Source organism: Varroa jacobsoni, unplaced genomic scaffold, assembly GCF_002532875.2.
Source record: "Varroa jacobsoni isolate VJ856 unplaced genomic scaffold, vjacob_1.0 scaffold_374, whole genome shotgun sequence".
NCBI classification, from domain to species: domain Eukaryota; kingdom Metazoa; phylum Arthropoda; class Arachnida; order Mesostigmata; family Varroidae; genus Varroa; species Varroa jacobsoni.
In genome coordinates this window covers 60,081-78,027 of record NW_019213276.1, presented here as the reverse complement: position 1 = coordinate 78,027, position 17,947 = coordinate 60,081, and the positions used below count along the sequence as shown (strand labels likewise).

Below are 17,947 nucleotides of genomic sequence, written 5' to 3'. Positions count from 1 at the left end.
TCTTCGAATTGTATTTTACGAATCTTTAAAATAGTACAGCAAATTTTTAAACGGGTAAGGAAACTACAAGTTCCAAATACAAGCATTCTAAGTTTTGTAAGTTCCGTATTTTTAGTATAAGTTTTGGACAAATCAATATTTCCAATTGCGCGACTTTAACATCAGTATGTTTCAGGCTAGCGTTTGAAGCTTGCACCTAAAAGGGCCCTGTAAACCGTCTGTAAAATGAGCTGCATTTTAAAACATCATACTTAATATCAGAATTGACCTAGACAGTAAAGACACGTTGTAGCTTAATTGTAGATTTTCCTTTTAATACGCTGTAGAGAAGTGTAACATACAGTTGAAGAATCATTAAATATTATTATCATCTCAGTTAGCTTTAGTGTCATGAGACTTCGATGAAAATAACCGTGATCATACAGCCAGTCGAAATAACTAGACTTAGCTATCCATTCTATGAGGTGGAGAATTCCGAGCTCCTCTGTTATCGTGATAGTCGGACTCGTTTTTGTCTTCGGCCTATATAAGTACTGAAGGCTTTTTGTTTCTTTTTGTCCTTCGTCATCATTATCCACGGATAATAATAATACAGACATTATATCACGTTCTACAGTTTCAATTGCCTATCACCATCTAGTTAATGGAAAAAAAACCCTTGTATTACTTAATATAAAGTATATCGCATGACTCTGTTCCCCTCATGACTTTGTTTATGGTGGGTTGGATAATCACACGGATCTATTAAACACCAGTTGCTTCGGGTGGTTACTCGCCAAACTATATCTCTCTTACGGACATCATCGCTATTGTCTACCTTCTGCATTGTCTCTTTAATACGTATATACACATTATTAGGAGCTGTCAGGTTTGACTAGTAACTATGGGTCTATATATTTTATAAAAAGCAAAAAATAAGAGGAACGATTTCCTATTTAGGGCACTTAGTCATCCGCCTCGCGCTTGGGATATAGGCTTAAAACCATCATTAATGGCAATCTAAAAATCTCATTGAGTTTGCAGTTAATCTCTTAGTGTGATGGCCTTATATAGAAGTTGAAACACAAGTTCTGTTGTCGAAAAATGTCCCAAACTTATCCGTTCAACTCAATTCAATATTTGGTTTACGCTGTGCCTGGTCGTTGTATTATCGTACAGACATATTATTATATAATGCATGTCTACATAAAACGAATACAAATTTGCTTACAACAGAAAGACGGCAAATTCAGCCATGGACAAGTGGCGAGTAGATAATGGTTGGAAAACAAGTAATAAAGACATCATAAGCTTTTAGCAACAAGTTGTTGAAAACAAATGTTTTCATTAACCTAATTATTTTTCAAGTGTTAATTTGCTCAGCCTATTATTTTACTGTTACGAGTCGATTTAGTTCAGCGTGGAACATATATCTTTAAATGAGGCTGATGATATCCACATACTCACGACTGAGTAAACCTCATTTTTTTTTAGGCTCTAACATTACACAGAACAAACTTGTCTCTTTTATAATGTGGCTCCACTGTACTTAAAAAGGTGGTGGCGAGTATGGCCAGGCTGATTCAGTAGGGCTCCTACAGAAAGCAAAGCAAGCTTGTTTTGGGATTAGCAACGGGGTTCACATAGCTGAATCGAATCCCTACTTTCGTCCTGAGCTTTCTATTTGTCTACAAAGGCTAGTTATCGGTATCTCTACATTCATTTACGAGACACAGATTTTGCTGCTTTGTCGTCGTCGTCGTCGTATATATTATCGGCCTAGCGTCTACCACATATCCCTTACAGTTTTTCCTTGACTTAGCATATGCCATTACCGAAATGATTGCCGTTTTCACATACTTATTTAACATAGTGGAGATACTAATAAGGTGAAAGGAGTCAAAAGGTTTCATATAGGTTAAGCAAAAGGGTCACCAAAAGTAGCCTAGAAGATCACTACTTTACTTGATAATACTCATTAAAATCGCAAGATGACGAGTATAGCACTAAAGGACTATTAATTCTCAGCAGTGCCACAGGTATAAGCCCATTTCAACTGTGGTGTCATAACAACAAGGTAACGTTGTTCATTTCGCGAACCTCTAACCGATTGCAATATATATATCTGCTGCATAGTTTACTGCCCTTCCCCGTTTTCTCTGTATTATAATTACTAGGATTTTTGCTGTTTTTCAACGCAGGACTGTCGCGCCCGTTCGCGATCCTGAGACCGCACATTGAACTGGAGATCAATCATATTGTCATAAAACGGAAAACCCAGAGGTTGGTCTGGCGATCCAAGGCAGTAACCGATGTCACCTCCAAAGTTTGTTGAACTTTCCCCGTCAACATTCCTACTACCCCTTCCAGTCGTTGCACCAGAAGTCCTGGTAGAATCATTTGGTTGAGAAGAGTCACCAGATGATCGACTGCTGTCTGACGTTGACGACGACGACCCGCTTCCGGAACCACTCGGATAGATATTGCAGTCCTTCCCATCCCAACCGCTAGGGGGTACTGCCTCCTCAACCAGCTGGCCCATTAGCTGTACATAGAGTTCCTTTCGATGCTGGTATTCTTTCAGCTTTTCTAACACCTAAAATGATCAACATATATATATATATATATATATATAGCATTTACACCGCGATGGTGAAGAAAGTAGAACTTTAACAGCGACCAAATAGGTAAACACTTGCCATGGGGTCATATCTGTATATATATTATCAAACGCAACCAAGCTCTTAAAAACTAAAATCAAAGAATCATGTACATTCGTTATTTGTTAGAATGAACAGAAATTGTTTCACTTTTGTATATTTACCTGTTGAAGTTGATGATGTTGCCTTTCAAGAGCGGCTTCAACTTTAGCGTGACAGCGAACAGCATGAAGACGCTGACGAGCCGAACGGAACTCTGGCTGTAAACGCAACATATTCTCATAGCATATCTCGGATTTATTGTACTCTGCCAAAACAGCGTAGATATTACCTGCACAGTAAACAGATGAGTGAGTAAACTCAATCTATGAATAGCAAACAAACGCTGTTAGTACGCATCATTTTTCCCATCTGAAAAAAGCGCTTTGCCCTTTGCCCTCTTTCAGTTCTAGTTGGAGTCGGGCAAACCTTTATTTTCATATTCGTTCACCCAAAGAAATTGATAAATGAGATGTAGAAAGGTAGGTAAAGCTGTTACCACTTACCAAGTGTAAAGTGACAAATGGCATTATCTGGCGCAATGTCAATAGCGGCATGAACGACAATGGCCGCTTCGTCACTTAATCTAGCCCGATGCAGGACATTCGCGAGGGAAATTAGCGCGACGTCTTTGACTTCATGCGGTGACACGTGCAACGCTCGACGGAGACACTCAACCGCTGCGTGTGCCGAACCCTTCTCACGCCAGTACAACGCCGCTAGGTTAAAGGCTGTCTGTTAGAGGTTCTCAACAAAAGCACAGAATATACAACCATGAATGAGGTGTCTTTTTGTCTTGCTTTCTGTTTGCAAAAAGTCAAATTAATATTTACTAGTGTTTTTGTGCTCGATATTCACAATAGCTAGTTGGTATAACTTGTGGTATGTGGGTATACTGTGCTTTACAGAGCTCCAAACACGGCGCAATCCTTCAGACAATATAAACTTTCTAACGGATGAGTTTGATGGGTATGTAAGATAATCCCTGCACCTGCATACAATGCAAACAGTGTAAAATTTATTATAATTTACTGCATTTTTTTAGGTGAGAAAATGCTTTGCAGTTTAAAAATCATTGAAGAATGTCATATCATTAAATGGGTCTTAAGCTGTACACGAAGTTTCTATAATACCACCTACCCAATTTGCTTCAGTGTTTAATAATTGGCTGATACGCCTGCCGAAGTAATCGAGATCTTCAACATCAGTGTTTACTCCTCCGGCAATTGCTTTATGGAGTCCCGTCTCCGGAACCATGGTAAGGTTTGCTCTCTCACGGACACCCTGCGCAATCAAAAAAAAAATGCAAAATAGAAAGAAGAGCAAGGAATGCTCAACTCTCGGAAGCGACACGGCGGCAGCGTGGCTGCTCAACGGGCGGGCCGGATATAGGCAAAAACGCACCTTTTTTTATGGTAGGCGTCACATGTGCAGGTAATTAAAATACTCGAATAACAAAGTTCAGCAGATGCTACGCAATTTATACTTTGCATAAGCCTGAATGGAATAAGTTTAGGAGAACTGCCCCATTTATCTATAAGGATCCGTTTGCACGATTAATTTACTAAATATTAATTATTATCGGATAACAGTAGACAATTTAGAAATACATGCGCAAATTAGTTCTATAAGATATTTTAATGACAACAGATTACTTTCCGGCGTTACTGCAATGGGGTCGTCAATAGATTATCCTACCATAAGATGTTCGAAGGCGTGCATACTAAAGTCGAGGTTCATATGCTGCGTACAATCCGGTTGCGGGTTCCATGACTCTAGGTCTGGGTTACCACCAGATCTTCGTCCCCCGGAAGGATTTTCTCTATTAGGTTGCAGACTACTTTCAAAGGGAACAACAGTAGAGACGTAGAGATCTAGCTCCGTTAACGGTATACCTGCAGCCTGAAATGAGGTAAATGATCACGTATATCAATTAAATTACATTAAGATGAGTTGGCTGTTCTCTGAAAGAAGCAGCTCTTTAAAAAAAAAAAAAGGATGAATTGAGAAACTAATTCTCAATTGATGATTAGTCAATTACAGTTAGTAGCGAAAGGTCACAACACCTGACAATCGGTGTCCTCTGCATATAGACGGTCTTCAGTATTTTCTGCTTCCTCTTCGCATCGATCAATTTCTTCCTAAAATAAATCGAAAGTTAATAATAAAAGTCATGTATGTTTTTATTTTGACGCCTAATCACTGGGCCATCCACACGTCTTTGTGCCACTTATTACATGCGCGATATATTTATAGTGAAACGGTTCATTGGCTTATTTTAATGTACCTACATAACAAAAATTAAGGCTTCGGTAAACATTTCCACGTACCGCTAAGCCTCAGGGGAAATCATCTTTAGAGCTTCTAATTTCCTAATTGTGTCCAAATGATTGGTTAAAGCTTTTTACTCTATTCACGCCTTAGCCGCACCTAAGATGTCACTGTGCTCATGTAATGTTCGGACAGTTCTAATCAATTGAAAATTGCAAATAAAATAGGACAGGCAACGACAAGGCTATTTTAACAGGCCCGTTGTACCTTTCTCTGGAGCAGTTCCTTACGCAAAGCTTTCACATTTTCCAGCCTCTCTTCTTGTCTCTGGATGGTAGACAGGTCACCTGGAGACCGAAGCGCGAAGATAGACGGCGACTGGAGTTAAAGCAATTAAAGCGAAATTAGTCATATAGAACTCATTTAGGATAGCAAAGAGTTATATATATATATATATCATTGACGCCGGAATGGTGAAAAATGAATATAAGAGAAACGGTGAAATGAATATTCATTCGGTAAAACGAAAATGTTCTTTTTTTGTAATCAATATCACGCTAATTAATTTTCGGTTAATCAGCTCGGTGGGGTCGTATGTTTTTTGAGTTCACTCATAAGAACAATGTCAAAACAACTTGAGAATACGCCCTAAAACTCGAGCTTACCATCAGTTACCACTTTTTCATCAACCATTACATATTTCACAAATTATTGTGAGTTCTACAACAGCATAAATATTAGTGCATAATTGTAACTGATCGACCTTTATCGATAATACCGAACTTTGTTTTGGTTGTAGTAAAAGTCATCATATGGATTGCTTTGTGTAACACGCCTTTCGAGGGTTTGTATGCACATGCGATATGTACAACGGTAATATTATGATATTTAATAGAAGTAACTGTGGTTTAAAAAAAAAATTGAACCTTCTATGACCGCAGCTCCATTTGGGATCAGCTTGAAATGCCCTCTAATAAAGAAAATAATTATAACAATGAATAGTACTTGTACATCAGCGAGAAAGATTCGCGGTTGATTTTAATTCAGCTGCCTTTTTTACCTGTGGCCGAATCTCCCCCTCGTCAGATGCTATCCAGTGCGAAATCCCATCGGCTCTCGGTCCGCAAAGCGCGAACACAGTAGCTGCGAAAGCCGTAGAAAACCCGAACGGGGTCATTCTGGCACTCACTTGCACCGCGCCAGTACTTAATTATCCATACGCTATCCTTATAACATTCGGATCCGCTGTTGGGGCGAAACCTCAAATATTGGGTAGGCACGGAGTTCGCAATTTCTGTTGATCCCCAAAGATGCAGGCCGATACATCGACACACGCTACAGCAGGCAAAATTTACCCCCTGTCCGCCACTGATCTACGCATAATTCAAATGGAGGTTTGGACCGCACTGCCAGCACCACACAGTCGATGGATGGAAACCGGCACGGCTCGATGGTTACCGCAAGTTCTTCGACCTACTTGATGGACATGAGTAGAGAAAAATAAGAGATGAAGCGCGCCGGAAGTTATAGTGAGTCCGCCTTGACAGCTACATGCAGAAGCGTTTACGAGAGGCGCTTTCGAACATTAGGCGTTCACGGGCGTTGTTTTCGTTCACAGGTTATGTACTTATTAAGAACAATGCCAGACATAAATAGATGCATAATCTCACAGGAACTTAGTTGCCAAATTTATTGTGCATCATACGTTTTTGCTGACGTTAGCTGTATGATTCTTCTCTAGCAACGGCAAACGTGAAGCATAGACAAAGCTGGATCTCTAATTGGCATGATACTTTGCTTTGTTTGTGGTACGCCTACTTGTTATGGATGCAGCCGCATCGCTGGCCATCGAATGATCATTAAAAGTGACTGTTTATACCATCAAGCGCTGCTCTTCACATCGACAACACGCAATGTAAGTTATGCCTCTGATTCGTCAGGTTGAGCAGTTTTTTTTTCATTTCTATTTCATTGATGTAGATATAGATAGATATACGCGCTAGCCAGAGAATTCATTTGGCAAGGGATCCGAAAGCGGTACTGGGCCAACACATTCAACGGCTTGACAATGTCAAAACCAGGACCGTTTCGCCGGGCACCAGCTATTCTTAAGCGGCGCACTCAGACGCTTTCGGCGCAAGTAACCGGTGGCGGAAACGGTCAAGCACGTGCCTTTTCGCATAGCAAAAAACCGATTGTCATTGAGGTGAAATTGCAAGATTCGCTTCAATACGGTGCGAGTGATGTCAACAATGTATCTACAAAAACGTCCGATGCCATCGGTACGTGTGCTACTTCAGCGGCAATTTCGGAGAATCATTCTCTATCGAAATTCGAAACATCAGGGACAACAGAACCAATCTCAGTGCTTAGCCAGAGCTCTAGTAATTTGCCTATAGATCATACTTCAGCTCTCAATAGTCTTGGAAGCATGACTTGGTACACTGATAGGAGTACACTGCGGACATCCATGGAACAACAATCCGTTCGTGATGATGGTGGTGGTACACCGCAACATACAGCTGCGAAAAAAGAGTCAGCTTACGACGATGCTGAACTGGACGTCTGGGATATTGACATCAGCCCCGGCAAGGACCTCCGGCAGAAAGATTCGGTATCCACTCAAGTTGATTTTCCTAGCCGGGCCATGAGTGCGTTAACGCGCCGATTGCTCGAGCACTGCCATAATGTTTCACCAGTTCTAGCCACCCGAGCCGCGCGAGAAGACCTCATTGATAAGCTGGCCACAATCGTGGACGATGCGGCCACCTCAACCAAAGCAAGGTTTCTGCTCGAGCAAATTCTTGCATACAAATCAAGAATCGTCACCCATTCGTCATTTATGACCCGTCACTCCAAAGTACTTATGGAAATCTCCCCAAAAGCGTATCGCCACCTGAAGGTCGTTGGTGGAACGGGTCTATTAACTCTACCTTGTAAAGCTACCTTGCGAAATCGGTATCCCGAGGTTGCCTGCTCTCCCGCGCTTCCCTCTGAAAGCATTCGATTACCCGAAGAACAACAACATCAAACGCAGCAGCAGGAGCAACCCCATCAGGTGCTCACAACCATAAGCACAGGTGGAGTCGGCGAGGAGCAGGTGGTCCTCGAAGTTTCTGAGAATCCGGTTATTGATGAGCTTCAAACGGGCGAAGCTGCTGAAACAGAGACCGTGGGAACAGTAGGAATACATGAGGTTGTCGGACAGACACCGACTTATTATTACGTGGTGCCTGGAGGTGAAGAATCAGTTTTACTATCGAACGTCATCATGGATCCTCATGTTGATCATGTAGGCGAGCCGACCTGAGTTTGGGGGAAGTGCGAACATCGTTCATCGCTGACGATTTCTGTTGCTTGCATAGGCATATCTGTGGGAATCAATGTAAGTGATAATATACAAATGTAGTAATGAATATATAACGCATAGTTTGTGTAACATAATAACAACATAATAAATTTGTTGGATGGTGCGATGTATCATTTAGCATTGGGAGAATTCTTTTTTTTTTTTTACTTTATTTAAGGTAAAGCAAAATTACTTGGCTGCCGTTTGCCGTATGGCAATAATAATTTAGTAATCATTATCATGATTACTTGTAATTGAATTAAACTGGATCTTATGAACGGTAGTTTCATGCTTATATAAAACTATGTTTAGGGTGACCAGGGAAATCCTGAACCTTGTATCTAACGGCGGCATTAACCATATGCATTATAATAAACCAGCATAACGGTTTGCGCGACCAACAGTCTACGCAGTGTGCTAATTGTTTGCTGTTTAATTGACATTAAGAAAAATTCTGACTAAAATAATTATAAATTAAGAAATAGGCATCCCAAATAATGGTAATTCCCATGCTCTAGAGATATTTCTAGCAATAATTTCTGTTAAGTTTTGTTAGATTTATATTTAGTGTTGACTAAGCTAGGCCCAACAGTCACAGAACGTTTAAATGTTCAGTGGTAAATTTTCAAGAAACTTTCTAAGCTAAAATTTTGTTTGTCGTCGTATCGTGTTTCGTTAATTAACACTATACAAGTATTCACTCCAGTAAAATGATTCAGGTAGTTGTTAACAAAGCTAATCTAATTAAGTTGAATGATTGTTTTTGAAATGATTATTATTTAATTTGTTAATGTTATATGTGTGATTTGATATATATATATATATATATATATATATATATATATATGTCATGTAGGGAGTCGTCAAATTACTGCTATCATGGATTTTTTAGGTATCCAAGAAGGAGTGGTATTCATTTCAAATGCTAAAGCAAGATCTCACTTGAGAGTTTAGTTAAATAGCTTTATCTTTGTGCGTTTTTTAGAGAGATCAATGTGTAAACCTCGTTCCCAGATGACTGGGCTCTTCACTTCTAGAAATTTACCATTGAGCTGTGGGTGGTAGTTAACCGTAGCATCAGCCGAAGTCACAGCTCCTTTCCCTTGGCCGGCTTGAGTCAGTACTTATTTGAATACTGCTTCGACTGTTCTTATGCTTAATAACTGGATGATCTTATCCGAGTTGACCGAAGTTGTAAACCGTTTAACAAAATTGTTATGTCCCGTTTTAGTAGACTCTGACTTGTCGGATTGAGCAAGCACAAAGACCCGATTAGACCCGAGATGGCGGAGGCCGCATTCAATAACGATATTCAATTAAAAAAAGAACTAGATTGGTGCATCACAGCCCTTCGGAAAAAACTTCGAAAAGTTAACATTTCGAAAAATGAAGTAAAGAGTGTGATCAACGCACTTTCGGTTAGTATTCGTCCCTACATTAAAAAAGATTTTTACATGTAGTTGTTATGTGAAATTAATAATCGTATCGGCTGGAAGTACTATGTATACAGAAATGTAATGATACTTTTTAAATCTGATCACTACATTGTCTAACGCTGAAATAAGCACATCGCAACGCAGACAAAAGAAGCAAACAATAACGGCATGTATGAACGAATGTAGAATAAATAGAACTGTACTTGGCATTTGTGTCATGTTTATATTCTGTTCTAGGTCTTGGAGAGCAAAAAAGCGCCTGCAGTCAAAAAGAAGATAGTAATGCGAAACGCACTAGGTGACTACCGTAAAAAGATGGCTGCTGAGGAAGATGGGCTTACCAAAAAAATTCTCGATGGGACACACATGATTGCCCAGTTCGATGCGACTGCTCAGCCATCGCTTAGTGCGCGAGCCCTTCACATCCACAAGTCGTCTACGACACCCCCGTCGGAGATACCATCAGCTCGGAATTCTTCTGTCGTAACATCACCAGCGACTTCATCGAAGTCTTCAACTCCTTCACCCATAAAGCAGTATTCCACATCGTCACCCGTGCGTTCCGACGCGTCATCAACGGAATCACCGCCGAAATCCTCCACAGGTCATCCGTTAAAACCCTCGCTAGAATCCCCATCTAAGCCTTTTTCGGAGACATTGTCTAAGGCTTCTGCAAAATCACCATTAAAACCTAATTTAGGGTCAACGCCTAAATCACACTCAAAGTTGTCCTCAAATCCTTTGCTATTGGCGCTATCGAAGCTTAACACAGGGCTAGAACCTCAACGCGAAACTTGTTTCCCGAACACGTCCGATGAGCTGCACGCCGAAAAACCGTTTGCCTTCAATTTTGAAATCCCCCCCGAGGACCTTAACACGCCTTGAAGGAAGCCTACCAGTGAGGAATAATGGAAGAATAGAAGAACATCAGTTTCAGAAAAAAGATCGAGCAGAAAATTATATAATTCTACGTGGCAGTGTGCGTTAAGATCAATTGAATTGCCGCTCATTATTCAGCATTATACGAATGTACATGAGTGGCGTGCACAAAAAAAAGAACAGATGATTGTAGGGTATAAAACCTTAAGCGGGTATACTGAACTAAATAGGAAAATCACTCTGAAGACCAAGACCCATATAAGGGCTTCCATATAGACCATGTCTGACGAATGAGCGTGTCAAATGTCTATTATGAATATTTTGCTGTAAGATTTCTCATTAATCAGCAGAAATGTTTAAGGATATGATAAAGAATAATAAATTGTTATTTATTGTTCGAATGGTAGTTGCTGTGAGAGTTTATACATATATATATATATATATATATGCGCTATGTTTGGGCATTACGATAACTGCCAAGAACCGAAACGCCAGCAGAGTTAATTGCGCACATTTTCCACAGAATTACATTTTTGCTTAAGGAAGAAGTTTTTAGTAGTTGCGAGTTAAGTGACGTCTTTCATATCACCAAATTGTCGTAAAGCACTTTAGGACTACTGTAGAAAAACTACCTATGTTGGAAGTTACTATTTCTCTAAAAGACTATATTATGATAATTATTTTCTGTCGATCGCTGATGACAAACGCTATTATAGTAAGCTGGAAACCTTATTCTGAATCTTAGCTACGAAGAATCAGCTGCGAAGATGCTTAGTGATGTTTGCGATTATCCCGATATAACATACCAATTCATATTCGGGAAACGCGGAATCCACACATATACCTTGCCGTGGCCCCAATGCTAGGCAATGTGTTGTGCTCCTTGCATACAGAATGCGCATGTAAATCAAACAAGTTCAACTAAAATTAACTAAAAATAATAAATTTCGGCTGTGATACTTTTCGAAATAAGGCACGTTTACTCATATGATGTGGTGCACATGCGCATGGTAAATTATATCACGGGAATTTATTGGTGATAATTATAGATATATTGTAAGTTGTAAATATTTAGCGACTCGATGTTGTGGTAAGCTCGAATGTGAAAAGAGAGCATTAATAGCTCTCTTTAGAAACTGGCTTACGATTATTTTTGTTCCTCGATCGATAAGAATAATGAACGATCATTTTATGCAAAGTTAACTATATGAATTTTTTAAGTTTCCCTTCCAAGTCTCTGGTGTTTGCTTTTTGAGCAACTACATCCTGAAGAATGGTAACAATCTGAGTAAAGATTCTGGACGGCAGGACAACTTTTTGCGATTGACCTTTCTCTAGGGAAGCCAAGAAAACAGCTTCTGCAAAATTAGATTAGGTGACGGGTTGAAAAAGACAGGGTTTTAAAAGAAATGATTGTAATACGACTACTCGCGCTGAGTGGATACAACGATCGACCGGAAGCGAATAGAATTTTCCAAAACGAGTTAGACACAGACGAATATATAGGCGTAATTTTTGCGATTAAATCATCGGATAATATTTCTGATTACAACGATTGACGAACCGGTGATGTTCAAGTTTAATATGCTAAAAAGAAAAACCACAGATGCTGTTCAGCGGAGCCGGGTATTTACGATGTAATGATACCATTTTGGTATCTGTCCATATTTCGGCTCGATATTGATAACCGCAGCGGGAGCTACAGGCAACGCACGTTCTCAACTAAATAAACTATGCCGATCATGTGAATCTCGGTTTTAAGTTGCTCTGCTGACCATTCATGATTCATTCCTAAATACACTAGTCTATAATTTATAATGTTTCGAGATGTTAACGGTCCCCTTTTCTCAGCTTAACGTTTCATTTATTAAGACCTCTTCCGCTGATGGCTTCGCCTGCGACGAAATCTGTCACTCTCCAGATCGCTTTCGAGCAATTCCAACTATGGGTATAGATAACGCTAATTCTCTAGATAAAACTGAAGCACAGCTCATTGTATCCAGGTGTCGCTCTGTTCCACGACAACAATCGCCTCTTTGAGACGCTCCTATGGCAGCAATCTTCGATTACAATAAATCCGGTTTTCCTTAGCTACTTCGTTCATCTTTCCGTGGCCATTGCACTTTTACAGTATAGTATACTTCCACAACTACGAAACGAGGAAGAGAGATAAATGTTTAATGTGGCCAATGCGATATAAAAATATGGCTGACGTGTATTAGTGTCACGTTTGCAAGTGATGCCATAATGCAATTCACAGGTGTGCGTAAAAACTGCTGTTCATCCGAGGCATTGACCGGAGAGTTGTTCTATTATCACTCGAAAGATATCTGTAAACTTATGGCATAAAGCCTATTACATCTTAATTGTAATAGCGATAAAGACCTTAATGGTGATTATAGCTGTCGTCGACTCGATACGTCCAAAATTGAACACCGATAAATCTAAGCAGGGTAATGAGGGACTTATTAGCTTTATCGAGTAAGCATAACGAAGATATTAGTGAACTCGACGTCAAACTTCCCGCTAATTATAGCTACATTGTGTCTTAGTTGCCACTGCGTCCGCTTGGGGAAACTCAACAGGTATGTTTACGTCGAGACGAAAAAAGCACAAAAATCTCTTTGGATTGACACTTTCAGGTAATAATAGACGTACACGCAATCTTCGCCCTGCACATTTGTTTTACAGTTGTTGTATTTGATGTGTTGAAGCTATACCCAATCTAACATAGATTATAACGGATATACAGCAATCCCACTGGAATTACTTTGCTTCACTTAACCCGTTACATTTTCTGTGCCTATTTTATTGGCCTACTCTATTATTTATCAGGGAGTTCAGCTAACTTCTCAGCTAATCTCTTCGTGACATGCCGGTCTTTAGTAATTAGGCGGCTTTTTAATTTCATTGATTTGATTTCGAATAAAGCTGGCCGCCGGTCAACCTCTGGATTGAATGCCTTGGGCCAATTTTAATAGATGTTTTCAGTAACAGAATCGGCCACTCTACATATTTTGTCCTAGAAGGGTATTTCGTGATACCACTCGAAGGCTATCGATGAGCCCAATTGAAATGCGGAATCTCAGTTCTTGGGTCGGAAGGCTGTTTGAGAAATTAAAACTTAACATGTTCTATATGAAAAAAGGCTTTCGTGACATTGATCAGCGGACTTCAACGAACTCGATAGATTTAACGAAATCGATATTTTCGAGAGAAATTGCGAAAATTCTATTGAGTGCATCGGTCTGGCTATGCAATGACGGGGTGAAAATGGGTTTAAAATGACCATTCAAGTGATTCTTTAATAAGTGTGAATCGGTAAGTCGGACAAAAAATATTAATCTCAATGTCACCTAAGCGAGAAAGGAGCTTACGTTTCTAGTCGAAAGATCCATTGAAACTTTAGAATGATATAGTGCATTTGCACTTAGCTCGTCTATCGGCTCATGTAAAGAGTTGTTATTAAAATAATAATTTTCATAAAAACGTATTTTTGTATTTCTCTCAAAAGAATCTCTTAAAAAATATTTTTTAAAATATTGTTCCACAGAAATATTGGTAATATCAACTGCTATCATTTTTAAATTTATATTTAATACAAATTCTCTCAATAAAGCACGCGAAAGTAGTTGGAAACGCATTTTTACCCCACTGACACGTATACATATCCTTCAAACTTCTTAATGTGTTTTCCAATATTTTTCTGCATAATTTTTCATTTCAAGTTTTTATCTTTTTATATGACTGAAAGTGCTAAGTTAAAATTGGCCTACATTTTGATCGCTCATTCGTAAACGTATTTGAAGGATATGCGGTTTAAGAGGCGCTAACCGTGTTTCTATGCAAGCGAAAACGCTTGCGAGAAAACCGTTAGTCGCTCGATCTTAACTCGTAGATATAGGACACAGCAAAAGTCTCTCGACAGTCTGATAGCTTTCATTTTGTATCTGTGCAATGCGTATATATAAATGTAGGTAGGTCATTCCGTAAAAAAGGTCATTTTACATTCAGTTGTGACGTGCAGCTATGAAATTCGGAACAAATTTTGTCAACGATATAACATCTGCGCAATGTCTGAACGATGCGCCTTTTATTGGAATTATTTTTTAAAAGTACACCTGTATCTATGGATACTCACGATATTCACGCCAATATATATATATATGTATATACATATATGCCATATTATCCTTTATATGTCTGCTTTGATACTTTTCCATTGATAATATTATAAAATTTACGGCGAAGAGACGTGGATGCCGAGATATCGCAGTTCTGCGCAAGATGCTTGTATACCTAACGAATAAATAGGCAAAATTGTGTTATACAACTTTAAAAATGATTTATTACTAAGTTATTATTATTATTATTCGTTGCATTATTATTAATTTGATTTGGTGTAGTCGTATGTATTTGCCATAAATATGGTCCCCCCCGTTTCCCCCATCACTGGACGATCGATAATCGATTATTCATTATTTTTGTGGTATAATTCAGTCGTTTTTTTCCACTGTTAAAATATTTCAGAACTCTTTTTTTTATTTTGATGTATACAATTCTAATCTAAAAATGAGGTACGTGTTACTTTACTATATTCATTTTATTTTACTTTTTTTTTTCTTATCTATCCATACGCAGATGCAAAATAATTCACCGATATATTTACGATATCACGCTGGTTCATCGAAGAGCTTTTTAGGACAACACACTAACTGCGCGCACATGTTCATTCGACACGGTATCACATTATGGAGGGAGCGTTATCAATCTAATAATGCCCTCGATGGTTCTGGAGTCTGCGGGGTTTTGCTTTTACTCGCGAGCTCGAAGGGCGATTTTGGACCCAAGCGTTTCTAGTTATGCCGTGTGCTCACGGCAATTGATGACCAGTTAAATTGTAAGGTTCCTTGCGTTACGTGGGGTTGCTTGCATGACAAGTGCTTAGCTTTGAAATCATGACCATGTGCTTTAGAAAACTAAATATTTTCGTTTTTTTTTTTTTCAGATTCTTATTCACACGATGATTCATATACCATTCTTTGTCCGATTTTCTTTAGTTAATCTTAGGATCCTAACACCGTTCGTTTGTTCATCCCTATTTCAAGTATTACAGTTGCTGTTGTCCTGTTGAATTTTCACATAGTGATTGTTTGTGAGCTCTAATCCCCAACGTATCGAGGTTCGAACTGCTGAAATATTTAGAAGCTTACATCAAACAGATGTTAACAATCATATTTCCATTAATTGTACACTATACGGTACGTATAGCAACATTTGTCCAGTCATCGATTAGCAAAGAAATTAGTTGTTCGGTTTGTATAAGTAACGGTGATTTCTTATCGCGCGTATGGTCACAGCTAGTGTGTAAATTTCTTCTATTCTCAATAGAAAACCCGTTTAAATTGTCGTGTCTTTAGAGAGAGGCATGTTGCAACGTGTTCCGTTGCGTACTTCGTTGCCGTTTCGTTAATGTCGATACCTATTTGAGCTGACGATAAGCCAGTTACCGTCTGAAAATTCACTCTTGCCACCATCTTAGACATTCATTCATTTACACGTGCAGACATTTTTACTCCCATGCACACACACACACACACACACACAGACACACTCACACCCACACATTTACGAATAGGATCAATCTTTCAGAGAAATTAGAATTCGCCCAGTTACATCATCTCTATCCATCGTTATTTCGAACTAATTCCTTGTCCGTTAGCTTTATAATGGCTAGAACACGAACGTATCAGTACATATCATTGCTTACTTTGTGGCTGAGAGGTGATTCTTGATTTTTTTTTTTTCACTTTTATACATGAGTTACTGCGAACACAAATTTCCCGACAACCTCCAGGGCAGCGGTAAACCGATGGCTCTTGGATTTCAACTTAGTATAGTAGACAAACGGGGTATGGTACCACGGTTGAGTGGAACTGCTTTGCGAAAGTTCTCTTTGGACAATTAGGTAATTGTTAATCTTGTTAAAGTATCAAAGTGGTTCTATCCATCCTGCCCATATCGTGAGTCAAGACGAACTTTATGGAACTTGTAGGTAGGATATAACGTACTTGACTAGCTGTCCTGAACAAATTTCATTATAATATAGATTTTTCATCTGTAATAAAATAAGCCTTATCTCAACTGTGGACCATTGGTTTTTCTTGTTGCACTTGTTCATTTCTATTTCTGTAAAAGATACGGCGAATGTGCAAGAATCTATGATAGCAACTCTTTGCTACTTCGTGAATTTCTTGTCATTGACTAACCAAAAATATTGATGCCACAGGCTGACGTGGTGGGTCGTTTCAATTTTAAAGTACTCTTATGTACGGGCTGAGGTTTCAATTGTTAATCGAGGTTTCAGAGTACGAAGCCCTCTGTTTTCTGTTTAGGGACACAATTGTTAACGTCTTTTACACAATTATGAACACAATCTCGACCCTATACTCAACTGTTTAGCAAAAACCTCGTTACGCAATAACCTGGTTACCTTCGGAACACGTCAGAGCTCAGCTTCCTAACCCTTTCCTTCAGTTATCGGGCAGGGATTTCCGAGTTTTATCTATATTTGTCATTATGATTGCTATCATCACGTGTATAAATCCATCGTGCGTAAGGGTACAAGTGACTCTCAAAGTAGAAACGAGGTCCAGGCAGCTATCAGAAGCATTCCTCCGTACGGCGTAGCCTGCATCCATTGAGCGCTTTCAGTGAACACGTGCATATAACAGGTTCCAGAAAAGACGACGATGCCAAGAGTAAGTAGAGTTCCAGTCTGGAAAAGACAGAAAAATATACATCGTCTGAAGATGCTTAGCTCCCCTTAAATTATGACAATCATATGTTTATGAATGATGGTTTAGCACTGCGTGATTATACTATGCAAAAGAAGGATTCAGACAACGCGTTAGTAATTATGCAACTCTTCCACACGTAACTGTCGTTTAACGCTTACTCAGCTGTCCTGGTAAAACTACCTCGTCCTTAAGTTTATACTGCGCTAAATTGCAAATAAACTTTCTATAACCGGTTCAGGCGAAGAGCACAGTGTACCGTATTTAGCCGATATTTGGTTTTTTCGAAACAATTTGTGCCATTTATATCGTCTACGATACATTCGACGATACATAACCTGTGAACCTGCCGTATAATAGAACGTACAAAGCCAATAGGAGGATATTCGATCGAGTGACGCTTTATTTAGCGACAAAAAGTACAGCCATGATCATAGGTATATGGGTGCGACTGAGAGCAGCTCATTGTTTTCTTGAAATACGTGTGTCATCGTATGCGCGTCGTAGCAGCGTGTATTAGAGGTGAGTAATAATACA

The 17,947-nt window shown here is 39.2% G+C and overlaps 4 protein-coding genes across 6 annotated transcripts in view; 2 read left to right on the top strand and 2 right to left on the bottom strand.

Annotated features, from left to right (window-relative positions):
* Positions 1 to 293: 293 nt before the first annotated feature.
* On the bottom strand, positions 294 to 6,420 carry LOC111259851 (tetratricopeptide repeat protein 17). Its single transcript, XM_022832142.2, has 8 exons — positions 6,010 to 6,420; positions 5,217 to 5,327; positions 4,745 to 4,819; positions 4,377 to 4,580; positions 3,819 to 3,962; positions 3,185 to 3,413; positions 2,804 to 2,970; positions 294 to 2,575 (listed from the first exon to the last, which is right to left on the bottom strand). Exons 1-8 carry the CDS (start codon positions 6,124 to 6,126, stop codon positions 2,153 to 2,155), a joined length of 1,470 nt encoding a protein of 489 aa, XP_022687877.1. The 5' UTR covers positions 6,127 to 6,420; the 3' UTR covers positions 294 to 2,152.
* A 310-nt stretch (positions 6,421 to 6,730) lies between these two features.
* Positions 6,731 to 11,019, top strand: LOC111259853 (uncharacterized). Of its 2 annotated transcripts, XM_086968034.1 has the most exons (3): positions 6,746 to 6,864; positions 9,533 to 9,716; positions 9,972 to 11,019. In XM_086968034.1, the coding sequence occupies exons 2-3, from the start codon at positions 9,582 to 9,584 to the stop codon at positions 10,617 to 10,619; spliced, it is 783 nt and encodes a 260-aa protein (XP_086824160.1). In that variant the 5' UTR covers positions 6,746 to 6,864; positions 9,533 to 9,581; the 3' UTR covers positions 10,620 to 11,019. The 2 variants fall into 2 exon arrangements, with proteins under 2 accessions (XP_022687882.2, XP_086824160.1); XM_022832147.2 differs by lacking the exon at positions 9,533 to 9,716 and having other exon boundaries at positions 6,731 to 6,864.
* On the top strand, positions 6,871 to 9,664 carry LOC111259852 (uncharacterized). 2 transcript variants are annotated; one of them, XM_086968033.1, is made up of 2 exons: positions 6,871 to 8,334; positions 9,530 to 9,664. In XM_086968033.1, exon 1 carries the CDS (start codon positions 7,018 to 7,020, stop codon positions 8,257 to 8,259), a length of 1,242 nt encoding a protein of 413 aa, XP_086824159.1. In that variant the 5' UTR covers positions 6,871 to 7,017; the 3' UTR covers positions 8,260 to 8,334; positions 9,530 to 9,664. The 2 variants fall into 2 exon arrangements, with proteins under 2 accessions (XP_086824159.1, XP_022687879.1); XM_022832144.2 differs by lacking the exon at positions 9,530 to 9,664 and adding an exon at positions 9,284 to 9,521.
* Positions 11,020 to 14,933: 3,914 nt separating the features above from the next.
* LOC111259850 (transmembrane protein 256 homolog) overlaps positions 14,934 to 17,947 on the bottom strand; it is a 55,879-nt gene continuing 52,865 nt past the window's right edge. Inside the window, exon 6 of the mRNA XM_022832141.2 lies at positions 14,934 to 17,391. Coding sequence (XP_022687876.1) covers positions 17,248 to 17,391 — 144 coding nt within the window. The 3' untranslated portion in view covers positions 14,934 to 17,247. The remainder of the gene's footprint in view (positions 17,392 to 17,947) is intronic.